This window comes from Meles meles, chromosome 6, assembly GCF_922984935.1.
Source record: "Meles meles chromosome 6, mMelMel3.1 paternal haplotype, whole genome shotgun sequence".
Classification (NCBI taxonomy): domain Eukaryota; kingdom Metazoa; phylum Chordata; class Mammalia; order Carnivora; family Mustelidae; genus Meles; species Meles meles.
This window is the reverse complement of record NC_060071.1, coordinates 151,133,840-151,146,322: the sequence shown is the minus strand read 5'-3', so window position 1 is coordinate 151,146,322 and position 12,483 is coordinate 151,133,840. Positions and strand designations below refer to the sequence as shown.

The window sequence follows — 12,483 nt, the reverse complement described above, 5'->3', positions numbered from 1 at the left end:
GTTTTTATGCCAGTACCACGCTGTCTTGGTGATCACAGCTTTGTAGTAAAGCTTGAAATCGGGTAACGTGATGCCGCCAGTTTTGTTTTTGTTTTTCAACATTTCCTTGGCAATTCGGGGTCTCTTCTGGCTCCATACAAATTTTAGGATTATTTGCTCCAGCTCTTTGAAAAATATCCGTGGAATTTTGATCGGAATGGCATTAAAAGTATAGATTGCTCTAGGCAGTATAGACATTTTAACAATGTTTATTCTTCCAATCCAAGAGCATGAAACAGTCTTCCATCTTTTTGTGTCTTCTTCAATATCTTTCATGAGTGTTCTGTAGTTCCTCGAGTACAGGTCCTTTACTTCTTTGGTTAGGTTTATTCCCAGGTATCTTATGGTTCTTGGTGCTATAGTAAATGGAATCGATTCTCTAATTTCCCTTTCTGTATTTTCATTGTTGGTGTATAAGAAAGCCACTGATTTCTGTACATTGACTTTGTATCCTGCCACGTTACTGAATTGCTGTATGAGTTCTAGTAGTTTGGGGGTGGAGTCTTTGGGGTTTTCCATATAAAGAATCATGTCATCTGCGAAGAGAGAGAATTTGACTTCTTCCTTGCCAATTTGGATACCTTTTATTTCTCTTTGTTGTCTGATTGCCGTTGCTAGAACTTCTAATACTATGTTGAACAAGAGTGGTGAGAGTCGGCATCCTTGTCGTGTTCCTGATCTCAACGGGAAGGCTGCAAGCTTTTTCCCATTGAGGATGATATTTGCTGTGGGTCTTTCATAGATAGATTTTATGAAGTTCAGGAATGTTCCCTCTATCCCTATACTTTGAAGCGTTTTCATCAGGAACGGATGCTGGATTTTGTCAAATGCTTTTTCTGCATCAATTGAGAGGACCATGTGGTTCTTCTCTCGTCTCTTATTGATGTGTTCTATCACACTGATTGATTTGCGAATGTTGAACCAACCTTGCAACCCAGGGATGAATCCCACCTGGTCATGGTGGATAATCTTTCTAATGTGCTTTTGGATCCTGTTTGCTAGGATCTTGTTGAGAATCTTAGTACCCATATTCATCAGTGATATTGGTCTGAAATTCTCCTTTTTGGTAGGGTCTTTTCCTGGTTTGGGGATTAGGGTAATGCTGGCTTCATAAAAAGAGTCTGGAAGTTTTCCTTCTGCTTCAATTTTTTGGAACAGCTTCAGGAGAATTGGTGTTATTTCTTCTTTGAAAGTTTGGTAGAATTCCCCAGGGAATCCGTCAGGTCCTGGGCTCTTGTTTTTGGGGAGGTTTTTGATCACTGCTGCAATCTCGTTGCTAGATATCGGTCTATTCAGGTTGTCAATTTCTTCCTGGTTCAATTTTGGGAGTTTGTAGCTTTCCAGGAATGCATCCATTTCATCTAGGTTGCTTAGCTTATTGGCATATAACTGTTGGTAATAATTTCTGATGATTGTTTCTATTTCCTTGGTGTTAGTTGTGATCTCTCCCTTTTCATTCATAATTTTATTAACTTGGGCTTTCTCTCTTTTCTTTTGGATTAGTGTGGCCAATGGTTTATCGATCTTATTGATTCTTTCAAACAACCAGCTTCTAGTTTCATTGATACGTTCTACTGTATCTCTGGTGTCTACCTCATTGATCTCTGCTCTAATCTTGATTTTTTCCCTTCTTGCATGTGGAGTTGGTTTGATTTGTTGTTGATTCTCCAGTTCTTTAAGGTGTAGAGACAGCTGGTGTATTCTGGATTTTTCAATTTTTTGAGGGAGGCTTGGATGGCTATGTATTTCCCCCTTAGAACCGCCTTTGCTGTATCCCATAGGTTTTGGACTGAAGTGTCTTCATTCTCTTTGGTTTCCATGAATTGTTTAAGTTCATCTTTGTTCTCTACTTTGGAGAACAGTGTGGAGATTCCTGAAGAAATTAAGAATAGAGCTTCCCTATGACCCTGCAATTGCACTGCTGGGTATTTACCCCAAAGACACAGATGTAGTGAAAAGAAGGGCCATCTGTACCCCAATGTTTATTGCAGCAATGGCTACAGTCGCCAAACTGTGGAAAGAACCAAGATGCCCTTCAACGGATGAATGGATAAGGAAGATGTGGTCCATATACACGATGGAGTATTATGCCTCCATCAGAAAGGATGAATACCCAACTTTTGTAGCAACATGGACGGGACTGGAAGAGATTATGCTAAGCGAAATAAGTCAAGCAGAGAGAGTCAAGTATCATATGGTCTCACTTATTTGTGGAGCATAACAAAGAACGTGGAGGACCTGGGGAGATGGAGAGGAGAGGGTGTTGTGGGAAACTGGAAGGGGAGATGAACCATGAGAGACTATGGACTTGAAAAACAGCCAGAGGGTTTTGAAGGGGCGGGGGGGGGAGTTGAGGAACCAGGTGGTGGGTAATAGGGAGGGCATGTACTGCATGGAGCACTGGGTGTGATGCCAAAACAATGAACACTGTTATGCTGTAAATAAACAAATTTAAAAAATGGGAAACTGACATGAACAGAAACTTCTCCAATGAAGACATACAAATGGCTAATAGACACATGGAAAAGTATTCATCATCATTAGCCATCAGGGAGATTCATCAAAACCACATTGAGAACCGCCTTACACCATTGAGAATGGCCAAAATTAACAAGACAGTACACAAGTGCTGGAGAGGTAGTGGAGAAAGGGGAACCTCTTACAATGTTGGTGGGAATGCAAGTTGGTACAACCACTTTGGAAACAGTGTGGATATTCCTTATGAAATTAAAAATAGAGCTCCCCTATGACCCTGCAATTGAACTGAAAAGAAATTTTAAAAATAAATAAAATTTTGTTTAAAAACAGAATATTGAAAACATACAGATGTAGTGAAAAGAAGAGCCGTGTGTACCCCAATATTCATAGCAGCAATAGCCATGGTGGCCAAACTGTGGAAAGAGCCAAGATGCCCTTCAACGGACAAATGGATAAGGACAATGTGGTCCATATACACGACGGAGTATTATGTCTCCATCAGAAGGGATGAACACCCAAATTTGTATCAACATGGATGGGAATGGAAGAGGTCATGCTGTGAAATATGTCAAGCAGAGAGAGTCAGTTATCATACGGTTTTGCTTATTTGTGGAGCATAAGAAATAACACGGAGGGGGTGCCTGGGTGAACAGTTGCTAAGCGTCTGCCTTCAACTCAGGTCATGATCCTAGGGTCCTGGGATCTAGCCCCACATTGGGCTCCCTACTCAGCCAGAAGCCTGTTTCTCCCTCTCCCACTCCTTCTGATTCTGTTCCCTCTCTCACTGTGTCTCTCTCTGCCAAATAAATAAATAAAAATCTTAAAAAAAAAAAGAAAGAAAGAACACAGAGGACTTGGGGAGCTGGAAAGGAGAAAGGAGTTGGGAGAAATTGGAGGAGAGACAAAACATGAGAGACTGTGAACTCGGAAGAACTAACTGAGGGGTTTGGAGGGGAGAGGGATGGGAGGTTGGGTGAGCCTGGTAGTGGGTATTGTGGGGTCATGTATTGCATGGACCACTGGGTGTGGTGCAGAAACAATGAATTCTGGACACTGAAAAGACATTTAAAAAAATAAATAAAAATTTTTAAGAAAAAAACTCCTACTATTAATATATTCATATCAATATGACTCTTTAACTTGATTAATAGTTTTCTTAGGTAATTGGCTCCCCCATATTGGGGATGTAGATATTTACAATTGTTAGATCATCTTGGTGGATAGTCAGTTTAAGAATTATGTAGTGTCCTTCTGTTTCTCTGACTACAGTCTTCACTTTAAAATCTAATTTATCTGATATGAGAATCACTACCCCGGCCTTCTTTTGAGGCCCATCAGCATGAAAGATGCTTCTCCATCCCTTCACTTTCAGTCTGGGTGTATCCTTAGGTTCAAAATGGGTCTCTTGTAGACAACATATGGATGGGTCCTGTCATTTTATGCAATCTGCAGCCCTGTGTCATTTTAGGGGCACATTTAGGCCATTCACATTGAGAGTGATTATTGAGAAATACGTTTTGATTGACATCGTGTTACCTTTGAAGAATTTCTGTCTGTCGATTGTTTCTATATTTCTGTTCAATGATATTCTTAGGATATTTTCTCTTTTATAGGACCCCCATTAGTATTTCCTGCAGTGTCGGCTTGGTGGTTGCATAGTCTTTTAAGCCTTGCGGGTCTTGGAAACTCTTTATCTCTCCATCCATTTTGAATGTCAGTCTTGCTGGATAAAGTGTTCTTGGCTGCATGTTCTTCTCATTTAGTACTCTGAATATATTTTGCCAGCCCTTCCTGGCTTGCCAGGTCTCTGTGGAAAGGTCTGACATTATTCTAATGGGCTTTCCTCTGTATGTAAGGAGCCTCTTTGTCCTAAATGCTTTTAAGAGGGTCTGTCTAGAATTGTAATTCTTCATTTTAACTATCGGGTGTCACGAGGACTTTGGAGAATCTAAAATCTTGGGGGGAAACCGCTCTGCCTCTAGTATATGAATGTTGTTTCCATTCATGAGATTGGGAAATTTTTTCATAGACAACTTGTTCCACTATATCTTCTAGACTTCTTTCTTTTTCCTCCCCTTCAGGTATTCCAATCATTCTGACGTTGGAACGTTTCATGGCATCATTTATTTCTCTGTCTGTTTTCGTGGCTTCTGAGCTGTTTGTTCCAGGCTTCCTCCTGATCCTTTCTCTCTATCTGTTTTTCCTCCAGATCACTAATTCTATCCTCTGCCTCAGTTACCCTAGCTTTTAGAGAATTTAGATTAGATTGGAATTCATTGAGAGCATTTTGAACAACATCCCTAGTGGCTTTCAGTTCTGCCCTAACTTTGTGAACATCATCTCTGGTGGCTTTCAGTTCTGCCCTAATCAATTCCGTTTGGTCATCCATGGCTTTCTCCAACCTAGCTATTGCCTAGATAATTGTTAGCCTGAATTCCTTTTCCAACATATTGTCTATGTCAATAGCCATTAGCTCTGTTGCAGAAGGTCCATCTCCTGTATTTTTCTTCTATTGGGCATTCCTCCTCCTAGTCATTTTGGTGAGAGATGACTGAACAGATATAGCTAGATGTATCGATTGTGGTGCAGTCAAGTTGCACCCTGGAACGCTTCTGTGCAATCAGGATTCCCCACCCAAATGAGAGAAAAAAGAAAAGAAAAAGAAAAGAGAGAGAGAGAGAGAGAGAGAGAGAGGGAGAAAGGAAAGATAAAAGAGAAGACTCAGCCCAAATGGGCCCCAAGGTAAGATTTATGAAGTATACAAACAAAAACAGACAAAAAAAAAGACTAATAAAATTATATGACAAGAGAAAATATATATATATAAGCAAAAAAAAAAAAAGGAAGAACCTCGTCAAAAAGAACCCCAAGTATAAGATTTATATATTATCAGGATAAAAACAAATACACAGAAACTGGCAGAAGGAAAAGATGGGAGAGTGGTTATAAATTCTCAGTGTGGTCGAGGAAGATTATTTTGATTCTTTCTGGATATATCTTGATGTCTTTGTTAAAGGACTCAACTTTTTAAGATAAAGGGGGATTAAAAATTGGTTTACCTATAGGGGTAGCATTGATTGGGGAAAGGGGATTACCTTGAAATTTAACTCTATATGTTATTAGAAAATAAAAATTGAAAAAGAATAAACTAGACTGAACTAAACTAAAATTTTTTAAAAATTTTTAAAATAGAAAAGCTAAAGAAAAACACGGGTGTATGTATCAAAAAGTTCAGGTTAGAAGATTATTAAGGAATTTGATGTACTGGATATCTCACTGTGATGGTAAATAGGTTAAAAAAATTATCTGTATGTATAAAAAAATGAACCAGAATAGTGGTAACAAATTAAAAATAAAAGTTGTATTTATAAAGTAGTGGTGGTTGTTCCCTTGTAGTCTTTTTTTTTTTTCTTTTTCTTCTTCCTTCCTGGTTGGTTTTCTGGGGGAGGGGCCTGCCACGTGGGTTTTCAGTCAATGATGTTCCCTAAGTTAATCCTCCCACCCCCTTCAAGGGGGTGGGCTCTGAGGAAACTGTTTTTTTTTCAGGCTTTTGTTCTATGGAGGTTTTTATGTTTGTTCATCTGTTTTCTCTCGCCTTGACAGATTTTGATGGTTTTTGGAGTTTTAGAGGAGAGCAAACTGCACCCCTGACCTCCCTCTCAGAGAGAAGCCTCAGAATGCTCTGCAGAGCTGCTGTCAGAGTAGGTTCTGAGTCACGGTCCCTGGGGATGCAGGAGCTCCTCGTTGTACCCAAAACCACAGCAGCAGTGGCTATCTGGGCAGCTCCAGACCACCAGAGAGGTTCCAAGCAGCGATCGCACACTGAGATTTTCCCGCTGGCCCGGACTGGGAGTGCCTGGTTTTTCTGGGTCCCAGAACTCCCGGCTAGCGCCTTGAGCACTTCTCCCAGGGGAGGGTGTGGGGCGCTCGCGTCTCAGGCTCTGATCCCTCGGTGGGGTTCTAAGAGCGCCAGGCTAATGCCTGCCCACACCTCTCTCAGGGAGGGTGTGGGGCGCCCGCATCTCTGGAACACCATCTGGCGAGGCTCCCAGCCCCTCACAGGAGCTGGACCCCAGGCGTTCACTGGCGCGCTAACAGCTCAGGCACGCTGGTGGCTCAGGGACCAAGACCTGGTTTCTCTGCCACACTCTCTCTGGCTCAGCACCAGGGGAGGTTATCCTGGGTCCAGGGACTTAAGTCCCTGTCCCTAACCACCCCGATTCCCACAATTTCCCCCCGTGACCCTTTGCTCTTTTTTTTGAGTGCTTTCAACCAGACTCCAAGTTAACGCTGGTCCCCAGACCAATAGGAGGGCACTCTCACATTGGGGTATTACTTTCCAATTGGTCACCTCTGGTGGCTCCCTCCCCCTTTTGTTTATCTTCCGATATCAGTCCGGACATTCCCACTCTGCCTTACCTGCCCACTGGCATCTTCTGCACCCGTAGAGATCCAGACGTGTATTATTCTGCTCTCAGGCTGATTTCATGGGTGATCGGAGTTCTTTGGTAGGTAATCAGCTCACTTAAGGGTACAGGTTGAAAAGGCGCCTCCTCCTACTTCCCCACCATCTTGTCTCGCCCCTTGGGAAATGTTTTTATTGTTCCCTCTTTATAGTTCCCTCTTAAGTCTGCCTTTGCTGCCTCCCAAAGGTTTTGAAAAGTTGTGCTTTCATTTTCACTAGCTTCCATGAATTTTTTTTAATTTTCTTTAACTTCCTGGTCAACCCATTCATTCGTTTATTTTATTTTATTTTCTCTCTTTTTTTCTTTTTTTTATGTTATGTTAGTCACCATAGAGTACATCATTAGTTTTTGATGTAGTGTTCCATGATTCCTTGTTTGCATATAACACCCAGTGGTCCATTCATTCTTTAACAAAATGCTCTTCGTCCTCCAAGTGCTTGAGTTCCTTCCAAATTTCTTCTTGACCTTGAGTTCCAGTTTCAAAGCATTGTTGTCCGAAAATATGCAGGGTATAATCCTAATCTTCTGTTATCCTTTGAGACATGATTTGTCACCCAGTATGTGATCTATTCTGGAGAATGTTCCATGTGCAGTCCTGAAGAATGTGTATTCTGTTGCTTTGGGATGGAATGTTCTTTATATATCTGTGATGTCCATCTGTTCCAGTGTATCATTCAAAGTCTTTGTTTCCTTGTTGATTTTCTGCTCTAATGATCTGGCCATTGCTGTGAGTGAGGTGTTGAAGTCTCCTAGTATTATTGTATTATCTACGTGTTTCTTTACTTTATTAATTGGTTGATGTAAAAGTCTTCTCCCAGATTAGGAGCACGAATAGTTATAAGTATTAGATCTTCTTGTTTGGTAGATTCTTTAAGTATGATATAGCATCCCACTTCCTCTCTTACTACAGTCTTTGTTTCAAACTCCAACTTCTTTGATATGAGGATTGCTACTCCAGCTTTCCTTTGAACACCATTGACATGATAAATTCTTCTCTATCCCCTCAGTTTTAATCTGGAGGTGTCTTTGGGTCTAAAATGAGTTTGTTCCTGGTGATTCACAGACCTGTATCCCTGGGGCTAATAATACATTATATGTTAATAAAAATAATAATAATAAATTTTAAAAAGAAAGACAAAAAATAAATTAGTAAAATGAGTTTCTTATAGACAGAATATCAAAGGGTCTTGTTTTTTATTACAGTCTCATACCCTGTGCCTTTTTATTGGAGCATTTAGTCCATTTGCTTTCAGGTTTATAATTGAAAGAGATTAACTTAATGTCATTTGTTATTTGTAAAGTCAGTGTTTCTGTAGGTTGTCTCTGTTCCTTTTTGATCTTTGTTATTTTGAGCTTGTCTCTTCACTTGAAGGATAAAGTTTAATATTTCTTATAGGGCTGATTTAGCGATCACAAATTCCTTTAATTATTCTTTGTTCTGGAAGCTATTTATCTCTCCTATTTTGAATGACATCCTTGCTGGATCAAGTATTCTGGCCGCATATTTTTCCCATTTAGCATATTGAATATATCATGGCATGCCTTTCTGGCCTGCCTGGTCCCTGTGGATAGGTCTGCTGCCAACCTTATATGTCTACCCTTGTAGGTTACAGACCTCTTATTCCAAACTGCTTTTAGGATTTTCTCTTTATCTCTGAAGTTTGCAATCTTCACTATGATAGGTTGGGTTGTTGACCTATTTTTATTGATATTGAAGGGGGTCTCTGTGCCACCTGGACTTGAACGCCTGTTTCCTACACCAGATTAGGGAAGTTCTCAGGTATAATTTGTTCAAATAAACCTTCTGCCTCTCTCCTTCTTTCCTCTTCTCCTTGGACCCCTATTATTCAAATATTATTATACTTTATGGTATCACTGATTTCTTGACATCTCCCCTCATGATCCAGTGGTTGTTTTTGTCTCTTTTTCTCAGTTTCCTTACTTTCCATCATTTTGTCTTCTATATCACTGACTCTCTTTTCTTGCTCATTTATCCTAGCTGTTAAAGCCTCCAATTATAACATGCATGACAGTAATAGCATTTTTAATTTTGCCCTGATGAGATTTTAGTTCTTTTATTTCTGCAGTAAGAGATTCTCTTGTATCCTCTGTGGGTTTTTTTAGCCCACCTACTATCTTAACAATAGTTATTTTGAATTTTAGTTCCAACCTCTTACTTATATCTGTATTGATGAAATCTATGACAGAGAGTACTACCTCTGGTTCTTTCTTTGGCTATGAATTTCTCCTTCTAGTCATGTGTCCAGAAAAGAAAGGAGGAAAGAAATAAATAAAAGAAAAAAGAGGGGGAAGCAAAATGACGGAAGAGTAGGGGACCTCATTTCATCTGGTCCCTTGAATTTAGCTGGGTATCTATCAAACCGTTCTGAACACCCATGAATCCAGCCGGAGATGTAAGAAAATATATCTGGATCTCCCTGATCTGAAGAATTTGAGAGGCAATGTGGGGGGTTTGGGGAGTAGGGAAGGAAAAAATGAAACAAGATGGGATCAGGAGGGAGACAAACCATAAGAGACTCAATCTCACAAAACAAACAGGGTTGCTGTGGGGGTGGGGGGAGGGAGAGGGTGGTTGGGTTATGGACACTGGGGAGGGTATGTGTATGGTGAGTGCTGTGAAGTGTGTAAACCTGGATTCACAGACCTGTACCCCTGGGGCTAATAATACATTATATGTTAATAAAAAATAAAATAAATCACATAATATACAAAAAAACAGAAATATATCTGGAATTTTATAAGCAGAAAAATGACAGTTTTTTGCAAGTGAGGAGTTGTATATTGAGCTCAAAGTGTCTCCTCATGACTTATTGATCCTTCGGTCTGAAATGTTCCATTTCTTTTTTTTTTTTTAACCTGTTCCCACTTCAACTAGATTCTTATTTTACCAACTTGTGTTTTTAAGTTGCTTTTTCTCTTTTTTTTCATATCTACCTTTTATACATTTACCCCTCATTCTAGTCCTTTTTTCTCTCTATTCGATTTTATTTTTATATGTGAGTTTTGATTTCTTTGCAATTTGGGGATGTAGTGTCTTCTAACACACACACCAAAATTCAATCAGGAATAAGTGGATCACCCTGCTTTGTCCACTCTGTGAGATTATAGTCTGTCTTACCTCCCCCCTTTATACTGTTTTGTTTCATTTTGGCTTTGTTTGCTTTCCTGTGGTAGCCTCTAACCACTTCAGATTTTTTTTAGGTTTTTTTTATTTCTTTTCAGCATACCAGAATTCATTGTTTTTTCACCACACCCAGTGCTCCATGCAATACATGCCCTCCTTAATACCCACCACCTGGTTCCCCCAACTTTCCACCCCTCGCCCCTCCAAAACCCTCAGGTTGTTTTTCAGAGTCCATAGTCTTTCATGGTTCATCTCCCCTTCCAGTTTCCCTCAACTTCCTTCTCCTCTCCAGCCTCCCATGTTATTCCTTATGCTCCACAAGTAAGTGAATCCATATGATACTTGACTTTCTCTGCTTGACTTATTTCACTCAGCATAATCTCCTCCAGTCCCATTCATGTTGATACAGAAGTTGGATATTCATCCTTTCTGATGGAGGCATAATAACCACTTCAGATTTTTTTCTATGGTGCATTGTAGTTGGGTTGTGGTTGGTATTTTAGAATCTGTTCATTCACTCAACCATCCCTCAACAGTATAACTAGGAAGAGGAACTCTCAACAACATTATGGAGGTTCCTCAAGATATTAAAAATAGAACTGTCCTGCAACCCAGCAATTGCACTACTGAGTATTTATCCCAAAGACAAGTGGTTCCCCAATGACCTACAGTTATGTGGGTAAGTCCATCCCAGGTCAGCAGAACACCCGGCCAAGTCATGTGAATGAAATAAATGTGTATTATGTAGTACTGAGGTTTTGATGTAGTTTTTAATGTACACCTAATTTAACATCCGTTGGTTCACTAAGACTATGGTCTTATCTAACCCAAAGATACAGACGCAGTGAAAAGAAGGGGTATGTGCTCCCCAATGTCATACAGCAATGTCCACAATAGCCAAACTGTAGAAGGAGCTGAGATGTCCTTCAAGGGATGAATGGGACCAATGGGAAGAGCTGTGTGCACAGCAGGAGAAGGTGTGAAGAAGCCCTCCTCTGAGATGGTCAGGAGCTCAGAGGAGGCCAAAAGGAACCCCACGCAGCACCACTCCTCCCAGTGCTCCTCAAGGTCTGCTCTCAGAGGCTGGGGGCTCAGCCAGGGAGGTGCTGCCCCCTCTGTGGAGGGAGGTTCTGCAGAGTCCTCCCTCTGGGCCATGCCACACAAGGAAGCAATGCAGGACCCAACCTCAGGGCCAGACAGGGTCCAGAGGAAGAGCATCTCTGCCACACACATCCTGAGAATCCAACAAGCTCAGAGTGGGAGTCCAGCCCAGGAGGCTGGACACAGGGAGAACTCGGGCTTTTCCTCACTTACTTCCACACTTGGAATTGCTGCCATGGGCAGCCACGGCCTTTGGAATGAGACCTTAAAACCCAGTGGAAATATCTTTTCAACACTGGCCACTCATGGTGCTGGGAGCCCCACCAAGCCCTGGGACTGAACTCAGGGGAGGGTCAGGGACCCAGAGGGAGCCCACACCCCCCAGAAGATGAAGGAGCAAAGGCACCAACATGGGCCCCTTGGGCAGAGATGATAAGCATCACAGGAGGGACAAGACTCACAGAGGCCCTCCCCATTGGCCAGATAGCAGTGATGTCAAACCTGAACCCCACGGGATATGGGCAGCTGGTGGGGGGGGGAGGTCCAACAGAGGGCCAGCCCACCAGATCCAGAATCCCATGGGGAACTTGAGACAAATAGACGCCAGTGTTGGCCAGGCCCTGGGCAGCCCTCTCTAGAAGTTCTGGTGGTCAAGAGAAGGGATGAGAGACAACCAGTGTCCAGAGGAAAGCATTTAAACCCTCTCAGAATCACCCACATTCACAACGGAGTCTAAGCCCAGGGGCCACTGGAAGGACAGAGAGGTAAGACTTCTGGGGCCTTGGGAGAAGGTGAGGGTCCTGAGCAGCCACAGCAAACACCACCATCATGGGGGCTCTGGAGTTCTGGCAGCAACCCGGGTCAGGTGTGAAGGAGGGCACCTGGGCCTCACCTGCTCCTGGCCTCCCCTGGGCCTCCCCTCTGCCGAGGCCTCCCCTGCACCTGCACCTGGGCCTCCCCTGAGACTGAACCTCTCCTTCACCTGTAACTGGGCATCCCTTGGGTCACGACATCCTCTGATCCTTTACATAGACCTCACCTGTTCTTGGGCTTCCCCAGGACCGTTCCTTTGTCAGGATCTCCTCTCAGCTTTCTGGGCCTCCTCGGGTCTGGAATACCACTTCATCCACACTGGAGCATAATATGAACCTGGGCTATCCCTGGGTCTGGGCTGCACCTGCACCTGCGCATTGGTCTCAACTGATCTTTGGCCTCACCTGGCCTTCTTTCAGCCTCCCCCAGATGTGAACCCCT

General features: G+C 42.2%; 4 gene segments (V, D, J or C); all 4 read left to right on the top strand.

The window, feature by feature from the left end:
- LOC123943474 overlaps positions 1 to 12,483 on the top strand; it is a 1,358,446-nt gene that overhangs the window by 1,134,817 nt on the left and 211,146 nt on the right.
- Positions 1 to 12,483, top strand: part of LOC123943485 — a 162,126-nt gene that overhangs the window by 46,445 nt on the left and 103,198 nt on the right.
- Positions 1 to 12,483, top strand: part of LOC123943471 — a 104,812-nt gene that overhangs the window by 37,055 nt on the left and 55,274 nt on the right. The window contains 1 exon segment of the C gene segment in view: positions 8,665 to 8,670. Within this exon segment, the coding sequence occupies positions 8,665 to 8,670 (6 nt within the window).
- The window catches only part of LOC123943793, a 397,541-nt gene that overhangs the window by 338,293 nt on the left and 46,765 nt on the right, over positions 1 to 12,483 (top strand).